This window comes from Podarcis raffonei, chromosome 2 (genome assembly GCF_027172205.1).
Source record: "Podarcis raffonei isolate rPodRaf1 chromosome 2, rPodRaf1.pri, whole genome shotgun sequence".
Classification (NCBI taxonomy): Eukaryota; Metazoa; Chordata; class Lepidosauria; order Squamata; family Lacertidae; genus Podarcis; species Podarcis raffonei.
Genome location: NC_070603.1, coordinates 64,508,136 through 64,521,394, shown reverse-complemented (window position 1 = coordinate 64,521,394; position 13,259 = coordinate 64,508,136). Strand labels below are relative to the sequence as shown.

General features: G+C 44.0%; 2 protein-coding genes across 2 annotated transcripts in view; both read left to right on the top strand.

Moving 5' to 3' along the window:
* GLRA1 (glycine receptor alpha 1) overlaps positions 1 to 4,050 on the top strand; it is an 87,594-nt gene extending 83,544 nt beyond the window's left edge. Inside the window, exon 9 of the mRNA XM_053377062.1 lies at positions 711 to 4,050. Coding sequence (XP_053233037.1) covers positions 711 to 1,001 — 291 coding nt within the window. The 3' untranslated portion in view covers positions 1,002 to 4,050. The remainder of the gene's footprint in view (positions 1 to 710) is intronic.
* SPARC (secreted protein acidic and cysteine rich) overlaps positions 1 to 13,259 on the top strand; it is a 184,248-nt gene that overhangs the window by 60,981 nt on the left and 110,008 nt on the right. The gene's annotated exons all lie outside the window — the stretch shown is intronic.

Sequence of the window (13,259 nt, the reverse complement as noted above, 5' to 3'; positions counted from 1 at the left end):
CTGAATGTAGCCTTTCTCCAGCTCATAGAAGCATAAAATATTCTTTATTGGGTTCTTAAGTTCAGTGAGGATGCCGTGAGCTCCACTCACATTCCCACAAGCCGGCAGAACCCAGTCCCAGAATCCCTTGCGATGACTGTTAGCCCAGTTTGAGCCTGTAGCTGTGCCTCTATGACCTTGAGGATCTCTGCAAGAGACTGGGGGAGGAAACAGAGTGAAAAGGGAAAGCCCCAAAGGGACAGAGAGGAGCATCGGCCATCAAAACTGATGCTATACGCAAGTATCTTTTAAAGGATGAGCCTTTTCTGCTCAAAGTCCATGTAACTCAGTAGAAATCCACATGGAACCACTTTTGCTATATGAGTTACATGGAGCCCACTCCTTCTGGGCAAGCCAAGAATAAAGAAGGTATGGATGGGGAGGAGGGGCAGAAGCAAAACAGGGGATATCTTGTTGAGGACAAGGAACGGTTCCCGAAGGAAAGGCAGGTCAACCCACTTTCCAATGGATCCCCTGCTTTGCATCTGTGCATTGTACTGCACCCATCTATAAGGCTGGTCTCTCCAAGAGGGGGTTGCCCAACTTGAGCAAGGCCTCAGAAGAGGGACCTGTCCCCAGGGACTTTGGAGCTGTGGTAGGAGAGCCTTATAGCAAGGGTGCACTGTCTATATCTTATTTGTAAGTAGAGCCCTATGTTTAATATATTTCAGGAGGACGACACCGGAGAAGGCAGGTTCAATTTTTCGGCCTACGGGATGGGGCCCGCCTGCCTTCAGGCCAAGGACGGCATCTCGGTCAAGGGAGCCAACAACAACAACACGGCCAACCCAGCGCCGCCCCCTTCAAAGTCTGACGCCGAGATGCGCAAGCTCTTCGTCCAGCGGGCCAAGAAGATAGATAAGATCTCGCGGATCGGCTTCCCCATGGCTTTCCTCATCTTCAACATTTTCTACTGGATCATCTACAAGATCGTCCGAAGGGAAGATGTCCACAAGCCGTGAGCTGGGGAGCAAGGTTCATAGGTGGAATTCCAAGAAGATGAGGATGGATGGTGGTTAAAGGCAAGACAGATGGTTACTCTATACACATTACGTGCAATAGCAATGCAGTGATGCATGAATTTAAGAATGTGGCAATATCTATTTTAAAAAACAAAAACAAAGTGGGTGACTTTTAAAACAAAATATATGAACTGAGGAATATTACGGGGGGTGGGCAGCGGGAAGAAAGCTTTCGAAAACTTGAGTGGGGTAAGATTACGGGAGGGGCAAGTTGTTTTACAGCACTGGGAAGTTTAGGATTGCTACGGCGGCAGTCCAAGCAGTGTAATATATTAAATATATATTCATGCTTAATTATAATGCAAAAATAAATCCTTTTTTAGCCTATTAACAGCTTAGATTCTAAAGCCGATGGAATGATTCATGATTCCATGTGCAAAGAGGATTGCAATTACGCTTAAACCAGAATCTTGCTCTGTAAGGCCATACCAGTTTCTAAGCAAGCACGCAAAACAAAAGCAAAAACAAAAAAACAAAAAAAGACAAGCAAAAGAGAAAAAAGTCATATACTGTATACTGCCCCCATGTTGTTCGTGTATGGTTTGAAGATGGAATGAGTTGGGCCAGGGGATTTTTAAAAAAAAGATAAGAAAGGAAGAGTCAGGGTCCACTGGGGGAGATTGAGGAGTGCCAAAGTTGCATATTAGAAAGCAATCGTTTTATGATCCAAGAAAAAAGAACCTATATTATATAGATATATATCGATAGCTAGATAACAGTCTTATATCCTTTCAGAGAGTGGTGCAAATTCATGGCATTAAATCTAAAATTGTAACTTACATCCTTGAACATCCTTTTGGAGATGTGTCCATAGATTTCAGTGAGAAGTTGGTTGCGCCTCCAATTCTTAAATTGCAAGAGGTAGGAGTTGTGTTTTGGGGACAAAGACACTCAGTCACAACTCATACCTTCAGCGAGATTCACCTCAGTGTGATCATGGAGTCATGATGAAATGTGGGGGGTTTTAAAAAAACAAAAACCCATTAATCTTAAGACGCTCGCCATGTTTCTTTAAATAACAAAAGCAAATTGTTACTGTGAAAAGCTAAGGCTTTAAAATGAACCCACATAAGGAAGGTATTCTGCACTACAGGAAAGAAGGTGTGTGTGTGTGGTGTGTGTGTGTGTAAATAGAAGTAACAGAAAATTAATTTTAATTGGTAAACCTGGGGTGGGCTATGGGAAAGAATGATATATATCTATACAGAAAAGATGACCATTATTTTTTGACATTTCATAGCATTAGTAATTTTCCAGTGGGATTGCTAGCCCAACTATATTTTTGTAACTCTTTGGTGCTGCATTTAGCTTTCATGGCTAGCAAGACACGAGCGAGATTTCCATTTGTGCATTTCTTCTCCCAACCCCCCCCCCCCGTATGGCTTCCATCGCTGCTACGTTGCAGAGAAGAAGAAAAGGCCATGCACATTTACATGGACTGGGGGATGTGACCAGCTCCACAGGGGAAGTTAAAACTGGCAGTGAGGAGCCCTTTGGGGCAGCTGAATGTTTAGTCAGTGTTTTGGGTGAGGACGGGTGAAAGAGAAGAGGAAGGATAGAGATACAGTGTCCTTCAGTATGGATCTTCCAGACACAAGCTTGCTGCTTTTGGATTAATTTCCCCTTTTCTTGCACTTTAGAAAGTTAACATGAAAAAAAGATTTAGTGAGCAGGTTCAGCGGGACAATCAATTCGCATTCATTGTTGGCCCTGTATTGGCAAAGAAGAATAGCCCAAACCAGGGGAGTTTTCCACCTTTCAATTGCTGTAGTAGACAACGCCAGTCTCTTTCTTGCATTGATGTCACCTGTAGCAAACGCATAAAGCATGGCTGTCATTGACACATATGTGCAACTTGGATCCAGCGAGGTTTCACTGATGTGCTTACATGTGCAGACACATGCGGGAAACTCCAGCGCAAGGCTGGGTTTTCCCTCAGCTAGCATAACACATGGAGCTGCTCCTAGAGGCATCTTACACACAGGGTCAGGTCTGCCACACAGGATGTGTAAGGAAGAGACCCAGGAAACCTAGTAGCGCACAAGTAAAGCATAGCTTTATTAGATGAAATTGCCCAGAAATTACAGCCTTTACCCAGAAAGCTCCTTCCCATAAGCATATCTTGTTGTGAGGCTGGAAGAAGTCATGTTGTGGCAAAATCAAGCACTTTGTATTTTCTTCTTTTTCTCATGGCAAAGGCAAAATGGGGTGAGGAAGACCCGCTGATGCCCTCTTACTCAAAGAGCAATTAAATGGTGGAATGGGCCCTGTGGCTTGAAAGTGTCTGGTGGGAAATGCCGTTCTATGCAGGAGGGGTAGATTATAAGGGAAACCCAGGGCATTTGCAGGCCTCCCTGAAAGCCTGGTGGCAGGCTGTTCTTTCCTTCCTCTTCATTCAGAAAGCTGTCTTCCCAAAGAAAGCATGTACACATGTGCACACAAACATAAACATGTCCCTTTGAAATCCAAAGCATAATAGCTGAGCTGCTGTTACCATGCGAAGGGCTGCACTCAGAGTCTTGTCTACAGCCCACAATTGCCACTGGCGTTGAGCTTGCTTGCTGAATCTGCTGCAGCACAAATGGTAGCCCATTGCACAAGCTCTGGGCTCAGGAAGCCCGCTCGCCACCAGGTTGTGGTCTGGAGTCAGTGTGCAGATGGAGGAGTTCTCCTTCTTCCTCTCTCTGACACGAGGGCGGTGTGTGCAGCTACAGCTTCTCGCACACGTGCAACACAAACACAAAATCCCTTGGTGCCTCCCCCACCGTTTATTCTTTCTCATGTGAACTGGAGTTGATGTTCACCTTGGCACAAACGCTACAAACCAAGACACATGAAGCAATGGCTTGCACAGCTACCTGCCGGCTCTCTGTTCAGACTTGCCTGACTGGGTTTCTCTTTACCGAGCCAATTTTTCTCAGGTGTGACTCTGATGGTTTGACGGGAGGTCAAAGCATGGCTAAATCCTATTCTTTGACTAGTCATTATCTTTTCTGCCACCCCACCCAAACCCCTCGCATTTATTTTGGGCGTGGTGGGGTACTATATCATGTTGCTTCCTTTTCACAGACCTTTTTCATTTTGTAAAATATCTACTCATGCCAGACCTCCCCTAAGAAGGATGCCCTTTCTTTTTCCTTAATGGCTCCCTTGTCTGTGTAAGCAACTTCAGCATTCTAGACCAAAAGACTTTCTGAATGTCACTTATGCAAATGCCCTTGGATTATTAGCAACACATTGCAGAAGGCATCCTGTTTCAATATAGCCAAAGCTAGGGATATGGGAGCAATTCAGTTCAGTTCACATCTCAAAGAGATACCCAATTCACACTTCCCAGAGCATTACTCAGGCCATAGAAACCTACTCCCAGGGGCCGTGGGGGCTTCAGTCTCCAAAATAAAATATTTGAAGGGACTGGGGCCCCCCAAAAAAGTTGATGGGCATTCCCATTCAAATGGTCTGTGTGCACTGCGTCATGTGATCAGTTGTGCAGGGTGGTGCTTACCTGGGCCCCCACAATATTTTATTCAAGTTGGCACCCCTGACTCAGGCCAAAAGACAGCCATCCTTCAAAATCTGCCCTTCTCTGAATTTTGCAGTACAGTTCTTCAGCCAAGTAATCCATTCAGAAATGTATATACCAAGGTGGGGTATGCATTTAAAAAATGTTAATGGAAGCAACATACAAGAATGCATTATATTGGACTAATTTGCTTGCCAAAAAAATGTGCATTTGAGGCATATTGCATTCAAACAAATCTCTTAAGAGAAATTCGCTCTGAAATACTGATGAATTTCTATGAGAAAATGTGAAAAAGCTAACTTAAAATTGGAAAAGTGATAAACTGAGACTCACCAGAATGGACAGACTTGCCCATCCTTTGCCAAAGCCCACAAGTACCCCTTGTCGCACATCTCTGCTGGACAGATCATTCTGAATTATCAAAGACTTTATCGTTAATCAATTCAGATTTGGGCTAGGTTGAAATTTCTTAGAAAGGACCTAAAAGGGTGGGGTGCGGCTTTATCAAACTCCTAGAAAAGTGGAAAATTCCAGATCTTCCTTGGAGACTGTTCTGGTCAAATGCCTCCCCAGTTTCGCTATCCACAAACTTTGGGTGCTACTGTGGATCTAATTTTAATATTATTTACTTTTATTTTAATAGTGTTGAAGGAGGCAGTAGCCTTTACTCCTTCTCCTTCCAATCCTCCCCTCTTAGCCTATTGCTTTCTTTCATTCACCAATGTGAACTTACAATAGCATTTCATTCCATGTTAGGTGAGACAAAATTCCTTAGGAGAGAATTTTTGGAGGAAAACCTGTTGGAGAATTTTACCCATTATCAGCCCCAAAGAATATCTGGCAATATCCCCACCCAATGCTTCAATTTTAGTACCAACAAACAGCTTAGAGAATTTTGGGAGGGCCTATTCAACTTCATTGAGGTAGAAGTTTGAATGCTGCATCCCATTCCTATGCCCTGAAGGTGGCGCACATAAAATCAGGCTTCAGAGTCTCAGTGGATCTGAAACTTGCCCCCTTACCAGAGTAGCAGCAGTCAGTGACCCTTCTACTTGCTGCTGGTCCCAAGGGAGCAGGTCAATGTCCAGTAAAGTTTTTGCTTGATGCTGCCAATGAAGAAGAGTTGTTATGTTCCACCTATACATGGCTTCCCAAGATCTGTTAGGCTGGCCCAGGAACACTGCTATCAATGCAGCATCACACACTAGTTTTGATTATGAGCATCAAGGTGGCATTGCTTTAGCTAACGCATTCGTGCCCAGGACCAAAATGCTATTTGCACTATGGCAGCTAAAGTGGGTGTCTATAATCGAGGTGTTTTTCTTCTTAATTTCACTTTGTTTGCAGTGTTGATATGCCAAGACAGGACCATCCTCTCCAATTCAAATAAGCTTATATGGGATCTTTGCCTAGACTGGCAGATATCCTTCCTAACCTGCTGTTTGTTTACTATTAAAAATCCTTCCTCTTTTTTGGACAGCCTCCATTCTAGCCAAAAATTATTGTCCCACTTTGCTCAACAGTAGCAGGATTAGATGCCCCTCAATGCACAAAGTCCTATTCTTTGGGTGCCCTTACCATTGACTAAAGAGAGTAGACGGGAAGAAGTCAAGGTTTCCACTGCATTTATCAAGCCACTTCATTATTTTGAAAGATAATTACAGCAATCCGTCATCCTTCAGGGTATTACGATTAGCCCTGAGACAGAAATTATTGTGCGGTCTTTTTTCCCTTTTACTTTTTAGAGTCATTAAGGCATCCCTGGATTCTAGCCTAGGCCCATCATGCTCTCCCTCTTATCAGTAGTGTTTACATTTCTGGGGTTTGGGCATATCTTTTTCTAAACAAAGCCATTGCAAGTCCCATTGGAAACTGTATTCAATGCTTTGCTCATCTTCCTACCCTCACGCCTCCAGGGCTGGCATCAATTTCCTTAGACCACTGGTACCAAAATGTATGGGAAACCGCCCTACTAGAAAAGTTAACCAACAAACTTAAACTAGCACAGGGACAAGCAAAGGAGGGTGCCTTCACCCCAGTGTGGCTCCCCTTTATCACATATGCAGCAGAACAAGACAATTACCTATCCCCCCCCTCCAACAGCGTACAAATCAATATGGCTAGCCTGACCCAACAACACACACATCCCACACACATACAAACCAACCAACCACACTGCAACCAATTGAACACAACCAACCAAGCTCTGGACCTGCCCCCCCCCCAATCCTGCAATGCCAATATAAATAAATAAATAAATAAATAAATAAATAAATAAATAAATAAATAAATAAATAAACAAACAAAGGACCTACCCACGTGACGCTGACACAAAAAACCTGCAGAAACTCTCTACAATGGAACGAAATATCATTCTCCCTCCCTATCTTTCTCCTTCCCTCTTTCTCTCTCTCTTCCCTCTCCTTTCCCAACCACGCAGTGTCTATGACAATAGTGTCTCATACCGAAGGTAAACGAACTGTGAAACGACTCTACGAACTGTTTACTTTTCCCTGTTTATGTGTTTGTTTTGTAACACACACACACACACACACACACACAAAGTCATCCCACCCTCTCTCTCTTATCTATACAGTGGAACCTCAGTTTTCAAACGTAATCCATTCCAGAAGACCGTTCGGCTTCTGAAAAACTCAAAAACTGAAGATCAATGGGCTGGCTGCAAAGTCAATGGGGGGAAATGAAAAATGTATCTCAGAAGCCATTTGACTTCCGAGGCAAATTCAAAAACAGAAGCAATTACTTCCGGGTTTTCGGCATTTGAGTTCCCGATTGTTCAACTTGTGAGACGCTCGAAAATCTAGGTTCCACTGTATCTATATCCAGTATCCTCAGGCAGTCACTAGGCCCTCCAATGCCCTAATAGAGCCTGTCCCTTCCCTCCCCTTCATATTATTTATTGACTTGGGCCCCAAGCAACTGGCACTAACCATTGTTTCAATTTCCCACAGTGTCCCAGAGCAGCCTCCCCCAGCCATGGCCGATGAGAATTGTAGTTCAAAACATCTGAAGGGCACACAGTTGGGGAAGGGGGCCCTTGGGTGATGCCATGCTGGAGGTGGCCCACCAGAGGATACTTTGCTGAGAGCACTCTCAAACATGTAGCTCTACTACCCATAAAAAACTGGCGTTGCTCTGTCACAAAGTCATTCCTTCTGTGTCTGAGCCCCCATCTCACTCTTCTGCTTAGAAAAACCTGCAGTGAAATTCAAATCAGATGCGTGATTCAGAGCAGCCCGACTATATTCACCTCAGAAAGAGTTCCAAATAGCTAATGACGAGGCTGACAGGACACGCAGCAGCTCCAGCCCATAATGAGCTTTTTTTGTGCATGTCCTTTTTTCATGGCATTACTCTTTATTGACCTTCCTCTTCTTACTGAGCTGTTTTATTGTATCTGTAAATGGTAGGGAACAATTAGATAAGAGTCGGCGGTACAAATGGAAATTGTTGGCAGAGGGACAGGAAGGAAATATCTCCTGTCTGCTAATCAGGTCCCTGGCATAACCATTGGCTTGCTGTCTGCGACTTCTGTTTAAAAGCTGAAAGAAGGGCTCATCCTTCAATAGGCCTCAAACAGATCACGTTTTAAGAACAATGCTGATAACACTGGCGGTATACCAGTAGTAGTATTAATTTCCACCAAGAGCGTTTCACGTGTTGAAGAAGCAGCAGAGTCGGTCATTGGCTCATAGTCAAATTCATGGAGAATTAGACTGCTAAAAGCTACCAACCATGATGGTTGTGTTCTCCTTTGTCACTGTCAGAGACAATATGTCTCTGAAGGCCAGTTGTTGGGAATCACAAGTAGGGAGAATGCAGTTGTAGGCAGGTTCTGCTTGCAGACTTGTGGTTGCTCACTGTGAGATCAGGACGCTGAAGAAGATGGCCTCTGGCCTGATTATGCAGGGCTCTACTTGTGGTTTTAGTCATGACTGAATACTAAGAATAGTCCTTTTTTTTGGATTTGAGGAGCGAGAGTTTTGGTGATGACCACACAACTGCTTAAATCAAGTGAAGGCTAAAGCAAGACCAGGATTGCTGGTAGGCCATATTTGGCAATTGACTGAAATGAGGGAGTCTGAGGTTATATGTATTTGAAGTTGCAGGCCTAGGAAATCGCTATCAAAAGGGCTTTTCCTGGCCAAGAGGTAGACGTGCAATGGGATTGCAAAATGCACTGCACACAGTAGAGGAGAGGAAGCTACAATGCATATACAGAAACATTGACACCCTGATCTAAATTTCACTTTTCATGGTCTAGAAGATAACGTCATATTTGTTTCATTTATCTGTGACGACTCAAAATGTACACTATTGACATTTATAATACAGATTTTTAGCCCTTACCATATATTTGGTCCAGCTTTTATGTGTAGCTCTACCCTTGCAGGAGTCTATCTGCATGAACATAAGGATGCTGCACACACAAATATGGACTAATTCTGGGTCCGGTTCCTGTTTGGATAATCTCATTCAAAAGTTTTTTAAAAAAATTAAATCAGGTGTGTAGTAATAATTCTCAGGAACCATATAGAAATATATATATATTCTGGTCCCCATTAAAAGCAGAAATGTTTTAAATAAAGATTCTAATGAACATTACTAACAGTACGATGGAAACCAGAACTTTTCTTGACCTTACGCTACTGTAGATCAAAGAAAGGCTTTTCCATCACAAGATGTTAAGAAATCTGTCACCCACCCAGTCTTCTTGGCTCCAATGTTCATAAAATAATGAGTTGCCATTAAAAGCATTGGAATTCTTTTAATTATTTTTCTTTAAAAAAACATAATGTTACAATAGAACATTTTTGCTTTTCATGGGATCTACTGGGACGCGGGTGGCGCTGTGGGTAAAAGCCTCAGCGCCTAGGGCTTGCCGATCGAAAGGTCGGCGGTTCGAATCCCCGCGGCGGGGTGCGCTCCCGCTGCTCGGTCCCAGCGCCTGCCAACCTAGCAGTTCGAAAGCACCCCCGGGTGCAAGTAGATAAATAGGGACCGCTTACTGGCGGGAAGGTAAACGGTGTTTCCGTGTGCGGCTCTGGCTTGCCAGAGCAGCGATGTCACGCTGGCCACGTGACCCGGAAGTGTCTCCGGACAGCGCTGGCCCCCGGCCTCTTAAGTGAGATGGGCGCACAACCCTAAGAGTCTGTCAAGACTGGCCCGTACGGGCAGGGGTACCTTTACCTTTACCTACTGGTAGATCTCTGAGTGATTTCCTCTAGATCTGGAATATTTCTGACTCCTGGTTATTTTACATGAGCAGCACAACAATCTATCCTCACCAAAATTAGACTTCTGAAGTGAAGAAAGCTAACTAGGAGTGGAATTTTGTGGAATAGGATTGTGGCCTCAGTTCTGATCAGTTCTGATACTGAATAAAATGCCTAGGTTCAGAATATGTCCAGATGCTCCATGTTCTCTAATTCTAATTATGTGTCTTTTGTACCTGCCTCTTGTTGTGGATATTAGTGTGCTAGTAAAAAAAACAACAACCCAAAGTTGATCTAACAAGTAAACAGAAGCCCTCCCTCCCCTGGTCTACACTGCCAGCCCAGTCACAATTGTGCGTGTGGGAAGCTAACCATCTTCCATCCCCCTCTACAAATATTGTCAAGACTCTTCAGTCCTTCATGAAAAAATTCCTTCCTCACCAACATTTTTCTTTAAAAATTAGCCAAAGTTTCAATCTACAGTGTTTTCTGGGGGGGAAAACTATGACATTTTATGACATTTTATGTGTGCTGTAGAGTTATCTAATGTAGCTATTTTTCCAAAACGTAGATCCCATCTCAGAAGGAGAGACTGTGCTTTTCTGACTAATTTTTAAGGCCTTTCTCAGCCTTGGGTTCCCAGATGTTGATGGACTACAACTCCTATCATTCATAGCCAGCGGGGCAGCAATCAGGAATGATGGGAGTGGTAGTCCAACCGCATCTGAGCACCCAAGGTTGAGAAAGACTGGCTTAACGCAATGCTGTCCCATCCTTGGCCTTGAATACTTAGAGAATCTTGTCTGTACCTTTCAATGAAAGTAGAGAGTCTAATTAACTGAATTATTTCTATAGCACCACAACGTACATAGCACTTTGCAGAAAAACATGAGCAGAAACAAAAACAAAAAACACTCAGTTGTTCACAATCTAAATTTCCACAGAAGGAGGAAAAAGAAAGGAGTAACAGGGTAAAAATATGTGTCAATAGTTTCTGGTACTTAGGGTTAGTGTCAGTGGGGTGTCAATATCAGATGGTGGCCAAGGACTTCAAGGAAGAGATTTTGAAGACAGGCTTGAAGGACAAGAGAGGTGGCATTTATTGGTGGCCATGACAGATGGCCATAGACCCCCAAATGTCGATTGCCATTTCCAAATGTTCATGCGTGAGAATAGGAGGGGGTTAATATCATTACTCTCACAGTTTGGCATAGATCTCTCATGCAGAAGCATGTGCACACTCGCACAGCATGTATCCAGGAAAACACCACTTAGAACAGCAGATCACAGCCATTCACTGCAACATAAAACACAAATTTTGATGCGAACGCCACACTTTGTGCTTAATAATTGAAGGTGTCCAGCCCTCCTCGCTTAAATAAGTTCTCCCTGTTGCTCTGGCCTATTACAGCACTGTCTGTCCTCCAGACAGAATCAATTTTGCTCAAGGCATATTCCCCTCAAGCTATACTTTCAAAGCACTCTGCGGACACCGTCAGCAGTAACTCAGGCGCAGCTCAGAGGCTCACAATTTCAAACTAATCACTTGGCTTCAGTGAATTGATTTTGTAGCTGTTCCCCTTTGCACGTGGCTCTACCCTTTTTGTTAAACAACAGCAAGTATTCTGACTGAGTAGCTCCTGAAGAACTGAGAAGGGGTGGGGGCGAGTTATCTGCCAGTTTCAAAAGAAACTAAGGGGAAAGACAGTGATGCAGCAGACATACTCAGATAACGCCAGGCAGGGTGAGTCTGTAATTCTGTGTCACAGAACCTGCCTTTACCACAACTGACTTGCCCCATATCTGGATTTGTGTGGCAAGCAGCTCCAGATGAATCAGGAACTTTCTGGCCCTCCAGGTGTTGCTGAACTACAACTCCCATTAGCTCTGACCATTGGCCACAATTGCTGGGGCTGGTGGGAGTTGTAGTTCAGCAACAGCTAGAGGGCCAATGGCTCCCCACACCTGTGTTAAATCCCATATTTCCTAAACATAAATGACTTGTCTTCCGTTCCCTCAAGACTACCCACTCTGTATCCTTTTCCTGTTTCTCCTTTATGCAGCACTTAGCTGTGTTTCCTGCATTGCAGAGAGTTGGACTAGATGACTCTAAAATTCTGCAATTCTACTTACACAAAAGGTGCGAGTACTGGGGCCTGGAAGGCATCTTAGTAACAGCACAAGCCTATACATATCTGCTCAGATATAAGTTCCATTGAGATCAGTGAGCCTTCCTCCAAGGTAGGCAGATGCAGGATTGCAGTCTTAGTGAACCTTTTTCCGTGTCATCTATCTGGATGCAACAGCGAGAATGAACCAGTAGAGGCTGATCCACTAGGGTGAATGCAATACTGCCCAGGCAATCTCAGCCTGGCTTTGGTCATTCCCCACCTATCTGTCTTTGTCCAGTCACGTTCCTCCTTCGCAGTCTTCATATCATCCTTGCATTAATTCAGGAGGTAGATGGGGACAAAACTAGAATGAGTTGGCTCTGCCTGTGACTGGACTCTGTCTCCTGTTGGCTTCTCGGCCTTCTACCCTATCAGTCCTAATAGACACTGGCCACAATTAGGCATCCAAGCACTGTATTGCATGATGGGCTCTACAAGTCCTGTTACTCCTAAACCAATCACACGCTTGCTTAGGGCATGTTTACATTGCACCATTCATCTGGTTTCATTGCCATGGCCTCCCCCTCCAATATAATGTGTAATCTTTGGGTGCTGTTGTTAAAGTGCTGAGAATACTGTTAGAAATTTCCTGATCCCTTTATAAAGCACCAGCACTCAGGGCTTCTTGAGTACAGAAGCTTGCTTTGAAATTGGTTTAAATTGCATGAATTGAGGCCATGCAAGGCAGCCTGCATTTGCTAAGGAAGAAGGCAGATCCGAGAGGCAAGGCAGTTTCATGGATTACAATCCCATCCACTTGCAGCCTCTTGGTGATCTATCCATAAACTAATGATATTAAGCTACTTTGTTTGTTTATTGTACTACCCATCTGACTGGGTTGCCACAGCCACTCTGGGCATATTCAGTTGAGTCACAGTCCAGGGCTGGCTCCACTATTAGGCAGAGTGAGGCAGATGTTAAAGGGCATGGAGTAGATACTGCTTTGAAAATCACGTGGCTTGCCTCACACCTCCCAAGCTAGCATGCCTCCAGCAAAATATAGAAACACAATAAAACATTAACAACTTCACCATACAGGGCTGCCTATGTATGGAACTGCAACCTTAATCCATCTTTCTTTCAGAAGAGCTGTGAAATGAGACGGATAGGGCCAACTTTAGAAAGTGTGATGTCTCCAGTAGGGCTCTCATCCAGGCACAGATAAGGTCCTTGTCTGCTTACTTTGAGTGATTCCGGCGCTTTTTTTTTCAACAGGAACTCATCGGAACTCAGTTCCGGCACCTCTCAGTTGGGTACTATTGCCATT